The sequence below is a fragment of the Microcaecilia unicolor genome, chromosome 1 (assembly GCF_901765095.1).
Source record: "Microcaecilia unicolor chromosome 1, aMicUni1.1, whole genome shotgun sequence".
NCBI classification, from domain to species: domain Eukaryota; kingdom Metazoa; phylum Chordata; class Amphibia; order Gymnophiona; family Siphonopidae; genus Microcaecilia; species Microcaecilia unicolor.
The window spans coordinates 1,895,854-1,912,033 of record NC_044031.1 but is presented as its reverse complement, the minus strand read 5'-3'; the positions used below and the strand labels follow the sequence as shown (position 1 = coordinate 1,912,033).

Genomic DNA, 16,180 nt, shown 5'->3' with positions numbered 1-16,180 from the left:
ATTAAAGATCTCTAAATGAGAAAGAGGGTAAGATTGGTCTGAAAACTGATGGCCTTACGCTTAAGTAAAACTGGGCAGGAAATATGGTTGCTGTGGTATCTGTGGGTCCTGGGTCTAGATGCTTCACTCCAGGTTTGTGCATTTGCTGCTAGATCTTTGCACAAGCCTGAATCTCTGTATGTAGAGAAGCCTGTTTTCTAGCCATCCAAGGCACTCACACAATCACCTTCTGTTAATTCTATCTGCAACATCAATTAAATTGTTTGTAGAAACTAATTGAATGTGGCTTAATCACACATCTTAATAGCTTTACACGCTCTGAACTCACTGTTAATTCCAGTCATAAAGTGAAATGAGAGAGCTGGCTGGGTAATTAGTGAGGAGGCTGCAGGAAAAATTAGCGTTTTATGGGATGCAATAAAGGAAGGAGGCTGCTGACCACTTTCAGACTGCAGAGGGAGGCTTAGTCTCTGCTTTCAGCTTTTGCCTATACCAGAGAGTGCCTTAGTAGCAGACTTTCAGAGGTATGGCTTTGGGGCTTTCCTCTTATATTGTATACATTTCTCCTGTAGACTCTCTCTCTCCATTTCTCCTTTCATGCCTAGGTTTACAATACACACACAGAGGGTCATTTTATAAGGAGGTGTGTACTTTGAGCGGTGAAGTGTATGCCCACATTGGCAGCATTTTAATTATTTCTCCGAAGATAAGCACGATACTGATATCCTCACATGTAGGTGACGTCATCCAATGGTGCCCTGCGTGGGAACAGCTCTTCAGCTTCAATAAAATCTGAGAGTGTTCTACCACACATGCACGCGCCTTTGTGCCTGCTGCTGTAATGTGGGACCTACAGGTACAAGATGTACAGGCCAAATACTGAAAGTGATCCGAGAAGAGAGCGAGGCTTCTAACGCTGATGTTGTAATTCACCTGGGGACAAATGACCTGGCCAACAATAGCAAGTTTACAGCACAGAGAGCGTTCCAGAAGTTTGGGAAGGACTGAAATCTTTGGTTCGGACTGTGGCTTTTTCTGAAGTAATTCCTACGTTGGGGAGGGGAGAGGAAAGACTACGCAAAACAAAGGAATTCAATAAGTGGCTTGAGTCTTGGTGTAAAGAAGAAGGTTTTAGATACATATGAGAATGGGGTAATACGTGGAAAAATAACAGGCTGTACTGTAATGATGGGCTACATCTTTCTGTGATGGGAAAAAGGATCCTTGGGGAGAAATTCATACAGTATGTTTCTAGACATTTAAACTAGACGGTGGGGGTGACAAAAGGAAACGGGATTTCGGAAAGTCACCCCCAGAATAAACATGATGGCAGAGGGAAAGGTCATGTAAATATTAAAAAAACCACCCAAACTCACTAAGCACATGGAAAGCTATGTGCACAAATGCTCGTAGTCTAAGTAAAATGGTTCAAGACTTGCAAGCCCTGATGTGAATGGGATGTGACCATACTGGGCTATAATCTTTTTAGGAAGGATAGAGAGGGCCGAAGAGGTGGAGGAGTGGCTCTGTATGTGAGAGAGAATATCAGAGCGGCTGAAATGCAGAGAACCTGGGGAAAGGAAGAAGCTTTATGGATTGTTCTGGAAAGAGAAGATGGAACCTGTATCCACATGGGGGTTATCTACAGACCTCCTGCGCAAACGGAGAAGTTAGACAAGGATCTGATAGAAGCTATTCAAAAGATTGGTATGAAAGGGGAGGTGCTACTGTTGGGAGATTTCAATTTGTCTGACGTGGATTGGAACGTCCCGTCTGCAGAATTGGAAAGAAGTAGGGAGATTGTGGATGCCTGTCAAAGTGCCTTGCTCAGACAAATGATGACGGAACCCACGAGGGAAGGGTTGATGCTGGGTCTAGTGCTTAGTAATGGAGGTAGTGTTTCCGATATCCGGGTGGGTGCCCACCTATGTAATAGTGATCATCACACCGTATGGTTTGATATAAGGGCGAAGGCGGAGTATGGACGCACAAAACTCAAAGTTTTAATCACAGTTCACATCAGCGCTAGGGTGAAGGTTGATCAGCAGCAACGCAATATGACCCATCATTGAAAGTCTATACGCATGCTAAGATAAGCCCGTAAATTCCTCAACTTGCACTTCCCCAGCTGTAAAGGACTTAAATACAAGCAGGCATACGCCAGGTCCTTTTCGTATAGGAGTACACAGATATGGAACGCACTACCCACAGCCCTGAAAACCATTGATGATCTAAGTAACTTTCGCATATCCTTGAAGACACATCTCTTCAACAAAGCCTACAAAGAGAACCCTTAATGACACAAAATCACCACACCAACCCTCCCTAATACCAAAATACACCTCCAACACTACACTATCTACCACCTTCTTCTCTAATTCCTCTTTTAATCTCTGCTTATCACCGATTGTATCCAAGATCCTGCCATGACTATGTCATAGCAACACGCTGTAAGCCACATTGAGCCTGCAAATAGGTGGGATAATGTGGGGTACAAATGCAATAAATAATAATAATAAGTAAATTTATTCTCACACTATTAAGACTGAAGTTAACAGCAGGAAAGGTTTTTGAATATGGAAGGTAGGCAGGTAGGAACAGTGCTGTGATGGTTCAGCGCTGCTGGCGGACACCATATCATATGGTTATTTGGCACAACAACAAATACTGAGCACAACATATTAAAAACATAAATAAATAATATACATAAATTAATTACAGTGGAGCAAAGACTGTTGTAATTGTTATAACTTATTGCACTACCAGAGCCAGCTTGTATACAAGGGATCCCTAATTGACATATTAGTTAAAATTTAATACCAAGAAGTGTAGAGTGATGCACTTGGGGTGCAGAAACCCAAAAGAGAGATACCGGATAGGAGGGGAGAGATTAGTAAGCTCAACTCAGGAGAGAGACCTTGGGATGTTGGTGTCCGAGGATCTGAAGGTGAAGAAACAAGGCGACGGCCGTGGCCAGAAGGATGCTAGGCTGCATAGAGAGTGGCACAACAGCAGAAGAAAGGAGGTGTTGATGCCCCTCTACAAGTCATTGGTGAGGCCCCACTTGGAGTATTGTGTTCAGTTTTGGAGGCCGAATCTGGCTAAAGATGTAAAAAGACTGGAAGCGGTGCAAAGAAAAGCTACGAAAATGGTATGGAATTTGCGTTGCAAACCGTACGAGGAGAGACTTGCTGACCTGAACATGTATACCTTGGAGGAAAGGAGAAACGGGTTATATGATACAGAAGTTCAAATATTTGAAAAGTATTAATTATTATTATTATTATTATTCATTTATTGCATTTGTACCCCACATTATCCCACCTTTTTGCAGGCTCAATGTGGCTTACAGATTGTTGTAATGATAAAATCGTTACATGATTTTAAATACAGTTGATAGTAAGCTGAAGGTAAAGAGGGTTTAGATGGAAGGTGTTAGGTAAGGTTATGTGAGAGGTGTTTTTTGATGTACTTGGGTGGTTTAAGGAATGATTTGTTTCATTAAGGATGTTTCTTGTAGGCTTTGTTGAAGAGATGTGTCTTCAAAGCTTTGCGAACAAACCTTTTCCGGAGACGGGAAGGCGGTAGAACTAGCAGACATGAATTGAGGTTGAAGGGGGTCAGACTCAGGACTACTGTCAGAAGTATTTTTTCACGGAGAGGGTGGTGGATATGTGGAATGGCCTCCCGCGGGAGGTGGTGGAGATGAAAACGGTAATGGAATTCAGACATGCTTGGGATAAACACAAAGGAATCCTATTTAGAAGGAATGGTTCCGTGGAATCTTGGAGATTGGGTGGCGACGCTGGTAATTGGAAACAAAACGGGAGCTGGGCAGACTTCTACGGTCTACGCCCTGATCGTGACTGAGTAGCTAGGGATGGGCTGGAGTGTAAATTTTAAGGGGCTTCCATGTTAGCTTCTCAACTTAGTACAAGAACAGTACTGGGCAGACTTCTACGGTCTGTGCCCTGAGAAAGGCAAGGACAAATCAAACTCAGGTATACGTATAAAGTATCACATACCATGTAAAATGAGTTTATCTTGTTGGGCAGACCGGATGGACCGTACAGGTCTTTAAAAGCCGTCATTTACTATGTTTACTATGACCTAGCCATATTTCTGCAGAGATTAGCAATTGCACTTTTTTGATGCCCCCTTCCCCTTCAGCTTCCACATGATGATAATTCTGAGGTGGGTTTTTTTTGCCACTGTCATATAGTGTTGTTTTTCCCAGTAGACACCATAGTCAAGTTTCCTGGTGATTTTTAATTTTCCTTTCTTTTTTGTTGGCTCATTTCTGAACTTGGTAGGCCTCAGGCACACAGGTATCTTTCATCGTTGAGGAGTTTGATTTTGCTCAGTGTGACGGAGTTTTTAGACACTCTGCTTCTGGAGAAGGCTGCAGAGCTCCGCCTGTTAGTAGCCAAGCAGGGTATCAAAAGCACACCTATGATACTTTTGGTGTGGCGCCCAGACTCTCTGCATTAGGTATTGGCATTTCTCAGACCTAGAATCAGAGATTCAAGAGAAGTTGATGGATGTCCCTTGCCAAGGACACAATGTTTTGGGGGACAAGTTGGAGGAGTTTGCTGACTTCATCAAGAAGAGAACGGACACTATCAAGTCCCTGTCTTGGCCTGCTTCTTTTGCAACCTCTGCATCTTGGTGGATTTCTGGTGGTAGTTGGAAGGATTCTTACTACTTTCAAAGGTATAAACTCACTTCCTTCCCAGCAGGCCCAGACTCCACACTTCCACCCTCAGCAGCAGCAAACCCAGAAGTCCCAGCTAGCTTCCCCATCTAATCAGGGGTCGAGATTTTGACTGGCTTCAGCAGAGATTAGCTGCAATAGAAGTGCCTGTCCTGTTCAGCCTACCAGTTGGAGGAAGGCTGAATTTTTTCCAATCAAGGTATGGCTCCTTGTAACCTCAGATTGTTGGATTTTTCAAATAGTATGGGAGGGTTACTTCCTCAGTTGGCACCAACCTCCTCAGAATTGCCCACCGAAAGCATCAAAACTTGGCGCTCAGCATCAGGTAATACTTGCAGAGGAACTCCTTTCCTTCTAAAGGTCCATGCAGTTGAGCCCATTTCCCCAAGGGGAAGGGATTTTATCCAAGTACTTCCTTATGCTCAAAAGGATGAAGGAATTCCACCCTAGACCTAAAGGCACTGAACAAATATCTGGTCAAAGACAAGTTCAGGATGGTTTCCCTGGGAACTCATTTCCATGATTCAGGAAAGCGACTGGCTTTGCTCTTTGTACTTGAAGGATGCTTATACCGACATCTAGATATGTCCAAGTCACAGGAGATATGTCAGATTTTGAGTAGGGAAACACCACTACCAGTATCATGTCCTACCATTTGGTCTTGTGCCAGCTCCCAGGGTATTTACAAAATGTCTTGCAGTAGTTGCAGAGCATTGCTACACAGACTGGAAGTGCATGTGTTTCTGTACCTGAATGACTGGCTATTAAAGAGTACATCAAAGGAACTTGCTCAGAAATCAATGCGGAGAACTATTCAGGTGTTGGAGTTACTAGGGTTCGTTTTCAACTACCTAAAGGCCCACCTCCTCCCAGTTCAACAATTGGAATACAGCGCTGCGTATGTCTAGTAGCGCTATAGAAATGATAAATAGTAGTAGTACGAATTCACTGTTGAGGCTCGTTTCTACCTTCCTCAGGTAAGTCAGATGCCTTTATTTGCATCATTTGCCAGGTTTAGCTGAGCCAGCTGGTCACAGCTCAGCAGATGAATGAGATTCCTGGGCCACATGGCCTCCACAGTACATGTTGTGCTTCCAGTTGCAAGATGCCCAGTGCTGTCAAGCCATGGGAAATCTGTTGGATGTCATTTCCCTCACCTCTGAGTTGGCAAAATTACTTTTCTAGAGGATGATTCAGAGCAATTTCACTCTGGGACTTTCATTCCAAATTCCTTCTCCATCAAAAATTCTGACCACAGATGCATCCAGCCTGGGCTGGGGTGCTCATGTAGATGGGCTGCACATCCAGGGAAACTGGTCTGCTTAGGAGACTGAACTTCGCATCAATCTCCTAGAGCTACAGGCAATTTGGAATGCTCTAAGGGCTTTCAGAGATCAGCTAATACACCAAATTGTGGTTGCTTCTATCCCTTGTGTTAGGAAGTAAGTGGAGATATGGCAGTGGGCCATGGCATGGTACTCAGAGCCACGTACCTGGTATGAAAAGACAACGTTCTGGTGGACAGACTAAAAAGAGTGATATAAGTGCATGAGTGGTCTCTCAATATGGGCATTGCACAGAAGATTTTCCGAGAGTGGGGCATCTCCTCATTGGATCTTTTTGCCATTCATCTCAACAATAAAGTCTGTCAGTACTCCAGGCTCAGGTCACACAGTAGCCTAGCACCAGACACTTTTTTTTCTGTATTTGGAGAGATGTCTACTTTATGGCTATCCTCCCATTCCTGTCGTAGTAAAGACTGTGCTGAAACTCAAGCAGGACTGGGGCACCATTATCCTTGTTGTGCCTTACTGGCCAAGGCTGGTATGGTTCCCCACTTCTTCTGGAGTTATCCATTGAAGAGCCTTAGAGAATGGAGTGTTTTCCGACCCTTATCACCCTGAGTGAGGGATCTCCTCTGCATCCCTTGGATGTTGAGAGTGTAACTTTGCATCTCTTCAACTGCCTGAAGCTGTTTCTAAGGTCCTGCTGGCTTCCAGGAATGATTCCGCTAAGAGGTGTTCTACTTTTAAGTTGAAGAGGTTTGCAGTCTGGTGTGAGGGCAGGGGCCTAGATCCATTCTCCTGTGCTACACAGAAACTGCTTGAGTACCTTCTACATCTCTTGAGTCTCGTTTGAAACTGACTCTGTAAGGGTTCAACTCAATGCAATTAGTAGCTGTCATCACTGTGCAGAGCAGAGATTTTCAACCCAGTCCTGGTGTAGAGGATAAACCCATTTCTGTAGAGCCACTGGTTGTTAGTTTTATGTGAGATTTGCTTTTGACAAAGCCCCCTATCAAATCTCCAACTGTGTCTTGGGACCGCAGCGTCTTCCTCACCCAACCAATGAAAACTTTTCCCCATTTGAACTACCTGACCTGGAAGATCTTGTTTTGGTGGTGGTCAGTTCAACTCACAGGATCACTGAGTAAATCTGTCTTATACAAGATTATGTCACAACAGAGTAACATAGTAGATGACGACAGAAAAAGACCTGCATGGTCCATCCAGTCTGCCCAACAAGATAAATTCATATGTGCTACTTTTTGTGTATACCTTACCTTGATTTGTACCTGTCATTTTCAGGGCACAGACTGTGTACGTCTGCCCAGCACTATCCCCGCCTCCCAACCACCAGCCCCTCCTCCCACCACCGGCTCTGGCACAGACCGTATAAGTCTGCCCAGCACTATCCCCGCCACCGGCTCTGCCACCCAATCTCGGCTAAGCTCCTTAGGATCCATTCCTTCTGAACAGGATTCCTTTATGTTTGTCCCACGCGTGTTTGAATTCTGCTACCGTTTTCATTTCCACCAGCTCCCGCGGGAGGGCATTCCAAGCATCCACTACTCTCTCTGTGAAAAAATACTTCCTGACATTTTTCTTGAGTCTGCCCCCCTTCAATCTCATTTCATGTCCTCTCGTTCTACCTCCTTCACATCTCCGGAAAAGGTTCGTTTGCGGATTAATACTTTTCAAATATTTGAACGTCTGTATCATATCACCCCTGTTTCTCCTTTCTTCCAGAGTATACATGTTCAGGTCATCAAGTCTCTCCTCATATGTCTTGTAACGCAAATCCCTTACCATTCTGGTAGCTTTTCTTTGCACCGCTTCAATTCTTTTTACATCCTTCGCAAGGTACGGCCTCCAAAACTGAACACAATACTCTAGGTGGGGCCTCACCAATGACTTATACAGGGGCATCAACACCCCCTTTCTTCTGCTGGTCATTTCTCTCTCTATACAGCCTAACAACCTTCTAGCTACGGCCACCGTCTTGTCACACTGCTTCGTCGCCTTCAGATCCTCAGATACTATCACCCCAAGATCCCTCTCCCCGTCCGTACCTATCAGATTCTCCCCGCCTAACACATGCGTCTCCCGAGGATTTCTACTCCCTAAGTGCATCACTTTGCATTTCTTCGCATTGAATTTTAATTGCCAAACCTTAGACCATTCTTCTAGCTTCCTCAGATCCTTTTTCATGTTTTCTACTCCCTCCCGGGTGTCCAATCTGTTACAGATCTTAGTGTCATCCGCAAATAGGCAAACTTTACCTTCTAACCCTTCGGCAATGTCACTCACAAATATATTGAACAGAATCGGTCCCAGCCGATCCTTGAGGCACTCCACTACTCACCTTCCCCTCCTCCGAGCGAATTCCATTCACCACCACCCTCTGGCTTCTGTCCGTCAACCAGTTCCTAATCCAGTTCACCACTTCGGGTCCTATCTTCAGCCCCTCCAGTTTATTTAAGAGCCTCTTGTGGGGAACCGTGTCAAAAGCTTTGCTGAAATCTAAGTAGATTACGTCTATAGCTCGTCCCTGATTCAATTCTCCTGTCACCCAATCAAAGAATTCAATGAGATTCGTTTGGCACGATTTCCCTTTGGTAAAACCATGTTGTCTCGGATCTTGCAACTTATTGGTTTTCAGGAAATTCACTATCCTTTCCTTCAGCATTGCTTCCATTACTTTTCCAATAATCGAAGTGAGGCTTACCGGCCTGTAGTTTCCAGCTTCTTCCCTATCACCACTCTGCACACATCCTAAGTTCCTTTTTAAGTTAGTGTCAAAGTTCCATCTTAACCAGTTAATTGTTCTTTCTACATTTTTCCCAAATCCTCACACCTATCCTGGCAAAAGCGCACTACACACCTTGGACTGCAAGTGAGCCTTAGCCTTCTATCTGGAGCAAACTAAAGCCCATAAACAGTCCATTCAACTTTTTATTTCTTTTGACCCAAACAGGATGAGGGCAGCCATCGGTAAACACACTTTATCCATTTGGCTAGTAATCTGCACCTTCCCTCACTTATGAATTGGTTGAACTGGCTGTTCTAAGCTGACTCTGGAGGGTTATGTCATGGCTCATGATATGGTGTTAAAGCATTGTCTATTTTGGTTACATTGGCTACTTGAGATCAGCATCTATTGAGGACATTTTCAGAGCTGCAACATGGTCTTCATTCATGCATTCACATCTCATTACTGCCTTAAGTAAAATTCCCGTCACAATGGCTAGTTTGGTCAGACGCCCTTCAGGGTTTGTTTGGCGTCTAGAATTCAGCTCCACCTCCGAGGCCCATTTTCTCCTGTTCCAGGCTGCACCTTCTCAACAGGACATTTTATGTTGTGTAGTGTTGTTAGATTTTGGTTGGACCTATTGACCGTTTGTAGTTTTTGTGGAACCTGGTAGCTAGGGATTCCTGTCTGTGGTATTCTCTTTCCTGTTTGTTCTCAGAGAAAGCAAAGTTACTCACATCTACCAAGTGTTCTCCGAGGACAACAGGACAAAGATTACCACATCCCTCCCACCTCCCTTGGGAGTTGAACTTTCTATGTTTTTTTATCCGACTGCGGGTCCCACTTGAGTCGGGCTGGCAGGAAGACGCATGCACATGTGTGATCAGACCTGTATTGATGACATTGATGACATTGTCCATCTGTGGTAATCTGTTTCCTTGGAGAACACTGCTTCAGGTGAGTAACTTCGCTTTCCTTGTAAATGTGGCCACATGTATGCATAAGTGACCTCTTATAAAATACTGACTGGCGCAAAAGTACACACTTTGATATAATTGCATGGATGTTGCCAGTGGACTTTCAGATTACAAAATATGATGATTTATGCCCCTACTTGTCCACACCAGTATTCCTCATTTACACATGTGCCATTGATGCTGGTATTTTAGAAAGACAAGTAACATGAACATAAGATTAGCCATACTGGGTCAGACCAGTGGTTCATCCAGCCCAGTATCCTGCTTCCAACAGTGACCAATCCAGGTCACAAGTACCTGGCAGAAACTCAGTATCAACATTCCATTCTACCAATCCCGGGGGCTTCCTCCATGTGTATCTCAATAGCAGACTATGGACTTTTCCTTCAGGAACTTGTCCAGACCTTTTTTAAAACCCAAATACTCTAACCACTGTTACTACACCCTCCGGTAATGAGTTCCAGAGTTTAACTATTCTTTGCGTGAAAAAATATTTCCTCCTATTTGTTTTAAAAGTATTTCCATGTAATTTCGTTGAGTCTCCTCTGGTCTTTGTACTTTTTGAAAGAGTGAAAAATGGATTAACTTCTACTCATTCTGCACCTAGTTGCCTTCATGAAATAGGTCTCTCAAGGGCATCTTAATTTGTCCTTTAACTAGGCAACTCCTTATGAAATTACCCTCACTGTATGCAGACTTCTTGTCACTGCCTGTAGTTACGCATTCCCTGTGCAGATTCTGTTTTATTTTTATTTTTTTTGTTACATTTGTACCCCGTGCTTTCCCACTCATGGCAGGCTCAATGCGGTAGGCAATGGAGGGTTAAGTGACTTGCCCAGAGTCTCAAGGAGCTGCCTGTGCCGGGAATCAAACTCAGTTCCCCAGGACCAAAGTCCACCACCCTAACCACTAGGCCACTTCTCCACTCAATCTAGATGGAGGGGTAGGGTGTCTCGAAGGTTACTGCGAAGGGGTGGCATGTGTTATGTAGCTAACTATGGTTATTGAGGAATCTTCTCATGTTCCGTAAGCATTTGAAGGACTTTCTTATTCCCTAGTAGTGGGAAGGATATGATGCAAAATGTAAGGGGAGGGGTTTTGTGTTTGAAGTATAAGAGGCAAAGTCTTGGAAAGGTATTGAGGGATCGATATTTCTGTCATCATCTGAATGAGACTGCTGTTTTTCTTTTTATGGTTTCTTGTTTTTATATGTTCTGAACCATTTTGATTGAGATTCCCGCAGGGAAACAGCATAAAACATTTTTCAAATAGCTAAACAATTGGCCTCTATTGTTCGTATACTTTTTTTGCTAGGTTATAAAGAGGGACATTCCAGTGGATGTGCTTAGACCGGGGGAAGAGTGGGGGGTAAAACAGAATTTCAGCATGAGATGTGCAAAATGACGTGCTCAGACTTAAGTTTCAAAGGTAAACAGCATACAGCGTTTCCCTTTGAAAACTGGCCCCTGTCTATACGTGGGCTTGTGAAAATAATCCTCACTGTGTACGGACTCGTATGAAGAGTCTTTATTTTTGTATTTCTTTCTCCATCTCTTAGGATTACATGCAGAATGTTCATGGCAAAGAAATAGACTTGTTGAGGACAACAGTGAAAGTGCCAGGAAAGAGACCGCCAAGGGCGATCGCAGGTGGGGCCCCTAGTGCTAGCCCGAAGACTAATGGACTTGCTAAGGACAAAAGCCCCACTCAACTCTCAGCCAGCCCAGGTAACAGACATTGTTCCCTAGTGTTCTATATTCTCTAAACGCAGATAACAGCTCTCTTACTCCAGCTTAGTCACTGCTACTTCTTTCCTTAGTGTTACAAAGTGTGTGCAGTGCTGTTTTGATACACTAAGACAACCCCTCTCTGTGGAGCTTAGTCTAGTCGATACAAATAGGAGGTTATGTTATGTTAACAGGGATTTATTGCTCGCCATCTCTCTAAAATTAGATTCAAGACCCCCAAAGTCTAGTAAACAAATAAGCTTTTAGGGCTTTACAGAAAAGAAATAGTTACCTAGTAGTCGAAGTTCAAAAGGAAGTTTATTCTAATATTGTACTGCAGCAAAAAGAAAGATTTAAAAAAAGAAAAACAGTTTTATTTCGTATATCCTTGAAAGACGGAAGAGCGAAGGGCAAATAATTGCAACTCTTAGCAGTTTCTCTAAATGTTGACAGGTTGCAAGTAATGTTTGTATTATAGAAAACTAGGAAAAAATGCCCATTTCTGAGCGCAATGAAACGGGCGCTAGCAAGGGGCCCCCTCCCTCCGTCCCTCCGAGCTACTTGCCTTGTTAGTTGTTCGCTGTGGCGTTTCCGTTTCGGCCCTCGAGTGTCATAGCTCCGCCCTCGACGTCATGACGTTTTGACGCGAGGGAGGTGCAGACACTCCAGGGCACACCGGATATCTCGGGCGCCTCAACTTCCGTGGAGGCTTCAGAACATTGGGGTTGCCTTTTATATAGAGAGCTAGGGCTAATGTCGAGAAGGAGTCCAGGATATTACGTATGGTGAAAGAGCTGGCGTAATGCATCCGTCATGTTTCTGACAAAGTGGAATAGCAGTCACAATAAATTGGGTCTCTGTAGGCTGTTAAGGCATATATCGTAGTGAAAAGCAGAAAGCATGGAGCTGGTGATTGAAGTGAAGGGCAGAAATAAGACCAGTTTGCCCAGTGAACTGAAGTCATGAGGAGAAATATAGGTAGGAGTAGAAAGGGAGCGATAATGATCAACTGCAGAGTGAAGATACTTATTTAAAAGGTATTAATATACAAACAGAACTAGAGGACGTGAATTTAGATCACAGGAGTGGGCCGACCCAGGAAGAACATCAGGAAGGGTAGTAGATGTCTGGAAAAGTGGTGGAAAGGAAAGCAGTAATGGAAATCAAAAATGCGTGGGATAAACACAAAGGAATCCTAAAGAGAAGGTGTTGAAACAAACAAGCTTAGCGGTAACTGGGAAGCAAAGCCAGTTCCAGGCAGACTTCTATGATCTGTGCCCTGAAAATGGCAAGGACAGATCAAGATCAAGTATAGATTTACATTAGACCTTATGCTATGAGTTTATCTTGTTGGGCAGACTGGGTGGACCATTCAGGTCTTTATCTGCAGGCAATGTAGATAAGATTTTGGAAGCCTGTAGGATCTGGGAAAGAATGTTTGAGGAGTGTTGTGAGTGGAGAACATTTGAGGACAGTAAGAGTGGTTGGAGTTATAGGGGATAGGGAAGATGTGAAAGATTGAAAGGCAGAGAGAATTCTAAAAGCTAGAGAGAAATGGTGTTAGAGGAACACACAGTCAGGAGATGGGCAGAAGTAGACTGTCCTCCATGATTCAGAAAAAAGAAGCTGCTAAGGGAGAAGAATGAATTTGGGGGCAAGGAGTAGAGAGGGACTTGTGACCAGAAAATGAAGGGAGCAGCAAGGAAAAAGAAGAGAAGACTGACCAGTGGCGTACCAAGGGGGGGGGGGGGGGGGGCGGTCCGCCCCGGGTGCACGCCGCTGGTGGGGTGCTGCGGCGCGCCTGCTCCGAGTTCGCTGCAGCTCCCTCTGCCCCGGAACAGGTTCCTGTTCCGGGGCAGAGGGAGCTGCAGTGAAGCGAAGTTTAGCGAACTTGGAGCAGGTGCGCGCCGCGGCACCCCCCCCCCCCCCCCAGCGGTGTGCACCTGGTGGGGGGGGTGTCATTTCACCGGAGGGGGGGAAGGTGTCATTTAGCCTGGGGGGGGGGGGGGCATCGGTGCTCCGCCCCAGTTGCCATCCAGGCCAGGAACGCCACTGAGACTGACTGAGGAGGAAGGTTCAGTGTGGTGGAATCAAAGGTGTCTTGCATAGGTTTTCTTGGAAATTACAATAGCAAACTGGAAGGAGATAGGCATGATTTTCAAATATAGGAATTGAGGACTGGTTTCCTGGCTCAGTTGAAGAGTTGCACACTGTCCTATGAAGAATCAGTTTCACAATGTTCTTGTGGTGGGGGGGGGGGGGGGGGGGGGGGACGACGACGACGACGACATCCCAGTCATCATATAATAGCAAGACATAGTACCAGAACCCTGGTGAACTTGGATGGCAGTGAGTGGATTAGTGACTGGAAAGGGGATACAAGATAAGGGAAATGTTCCTGAGTAGTAGCAGAAGAAGGATTATGGTTCCAGATCCCTGCTGATCTGCTGGAAACTCAGAAAAGAGCAGGAAGAAACTCTCCCACCCCCCTTACATGGACTGACAGGTATAAAATGAGCATGGTACCAGTGTTTTAACCAGAGGTACCCACAAGAGTTGGTGCAGGCCATAAGATACGGACTCTGAAGGCGAGTCAAGGCTGGGGCTTGGTATACCTTACCAGAATAGAAGAGAAACTGAACTGCCTTATCAGCAGAGTCTGACAAGTTAGTGGAAGAGAGAAGAAACTAAAAAGAGCCGGAAGATTCCTGAAGATGTTGCTCGTGCCTGCAGCGGGCTTTGATCCTGGTGACCTGGGTTCGATTCCCACTGCAGCTCCTTGTGACTTTGGGCAACTCACTTAACCCTCCACTGAGATTGTGAGCCCTCTAGGGACAGAGAAAGTACCTGCATATAATGTGGACAGAGCTGTGGACATCTAGTAGTGCTATAGAAATGAGAAGTAGTAGTGGTGGGTAGTTGAGTTTTAAAGTTATCAGGTAAAGGAAGAATAGCAAGGACTAGGTTAAGCTACAGTTCTGTGGGATTGGTAGAATGTGAAATGAGGAAATTAGAACAAGTTTCAAGGATCGGAAGAGGAAAGTGGTTCAAGCATAAAAGAAAACTCAGTTGTCCAAATTTGTGAGGAAGTACTGAGGGAAATTTATTATAGGGATGATGGATGTGCACTATGCAAAGGGATCGGGGTGGCTGGAATGGACAAAAGGTGGGAGATTAGCAAGCTGACAGACACCTTGGCCTCTTCAGATGTGTTATGGGGAACAAGAGACTAATGACTGAAGTAGTCCTTGGGGCAAAACAATTAAGGGAATGAGACAGTTAGTGATCATGAATGTGGGCAAGATGATTGGACGTAATTTCATAAAGAGCATGAGACGGGGCAAAAATAGAGGGGTATGAATGATGGATGTGTATTGCCAGTGCCCTGTTATGAAATGGAAACTGGAGGTAGGATTCAATGGTCTGTTATCCACATGGGAAAGAGTGCAATACTGGAATCTGTGCTATTTAACGTATTCATGAATGACACAATTATGGAAATCTATGAAAAAGGCATAGGTTTGCTAGAATTTGCAGAATGAGCTTTTATCTAGTCATGTGAACAAGTACAAAGTGATCTACGTAGGGGAAAATAATCCCAAGTACAGGTAAAGAATGCAGGGTTCAGAGTACGGAGTCACCACCCATGAAGATCTTTGGGCCCAATTTTCAAAAAGAAAAAACTGTGTTCCCAAAATGTCACTGCAGAGTTAAGCCTTGACACTTACCAATTCATTTGCCACAATTTATGAGTCTGTTAATGAGAATCGGTGTTAAGTTCCAAACCTTTTCCCCACTCTTAAATCTGCCCCGTTCTCAACCACTTTTTATGCTCCCATTTTTAGGAGTTTGGTGACATCTTGAGGCCCTCAGCCTTAGTAGATTTTGAAAGAATCCAATCTCTATATATAAAAGGCACCACCAACGTTCTAAATGAAGCCTCCAGCCGGAAGTGTGAAGGGGGAGAGATATCCGGTTTCCCCATGAGTGTCTGCCCCGCCCTCGCTCTCTCTGTAACACAAACAGTGAAGGAAAACACAGCAAAGCACGAAATCAAATCGCTCTCTCTGTAACAGTGAAGGACTCAGAGGGGGGAGGGGAGAGAGAGGGCAGAAGCCCTCACTATCTCTGTAACACAAACACAGCACAGCAGGAAACTTAACACTGAATGACTGGACTCCGAGGGGGGAGGGGACAGAGAGGACAAGACAGCACAGGGGAAGGGAGAGAGGGCAGGGGCACAAACACTCCCACATGCACACAGAAGAAAACCTTGCTAGCCCCCGTTTCATTTGCATCAGAAACGGGGCTTTTTTACTAGTTTATTAATAAGTTAACATTTTCAGTCCAGTGTGCCAAAGTGGCCAAAAGAGCAAAGTGAACATTAGGGACTATTCAAAAAGAAATGAACAAAAGTGAGAGTACCATTATGTTTATATACTGTACCACTAAGGGCTTTACAAAATAATACCCAGCAATCTCAGCAGATAGGAAGTGAAAAACAAACGTCAAACAAAAAAACCCCCACAACATCATTATACTTCTGTGTAGATTCCTGCTGTTGCTGCACCTCTGAGAATGTTAAACACGTAAATGTTTATAATACTATCATTTTTATGTGCACATTCTAGAATTCTGCCTGTTTGTGGTGTATTTTAATTTCTCCGAGGACAAGCAGGCTGCTTGTTCTCACTGATGGGTGACGTCCTCGGCAGCCCCTCCAATCGGAA

At 44.5% G+C, this 16,180-nt stretch overlaps 1 protein-coding gene across 1 annotated transcript in view; it reads left to right on the top strand.

Moving 5' to 3' along the window:
* LOC115461843 (arf-GAP with GTPase, ANK repeat and PH domain-containing protein 3-like) overlaps positions 1–16,180 on the top strand; it is a 726,817-nt gene that overhangs the window by 423,482 nt on the left and 287,155 nt on the right. Inside the window, exon 11 of the mRNA XM_030191903.1 lies at positions 11,282–11,450. Coding sequence (XP_030047763.1) covers positions 11,282–11,450 — 169 coding nt within the window. The remainder of the gene's footprint in view (positions 1–11,281; positions 11,451–16,180) is intronic.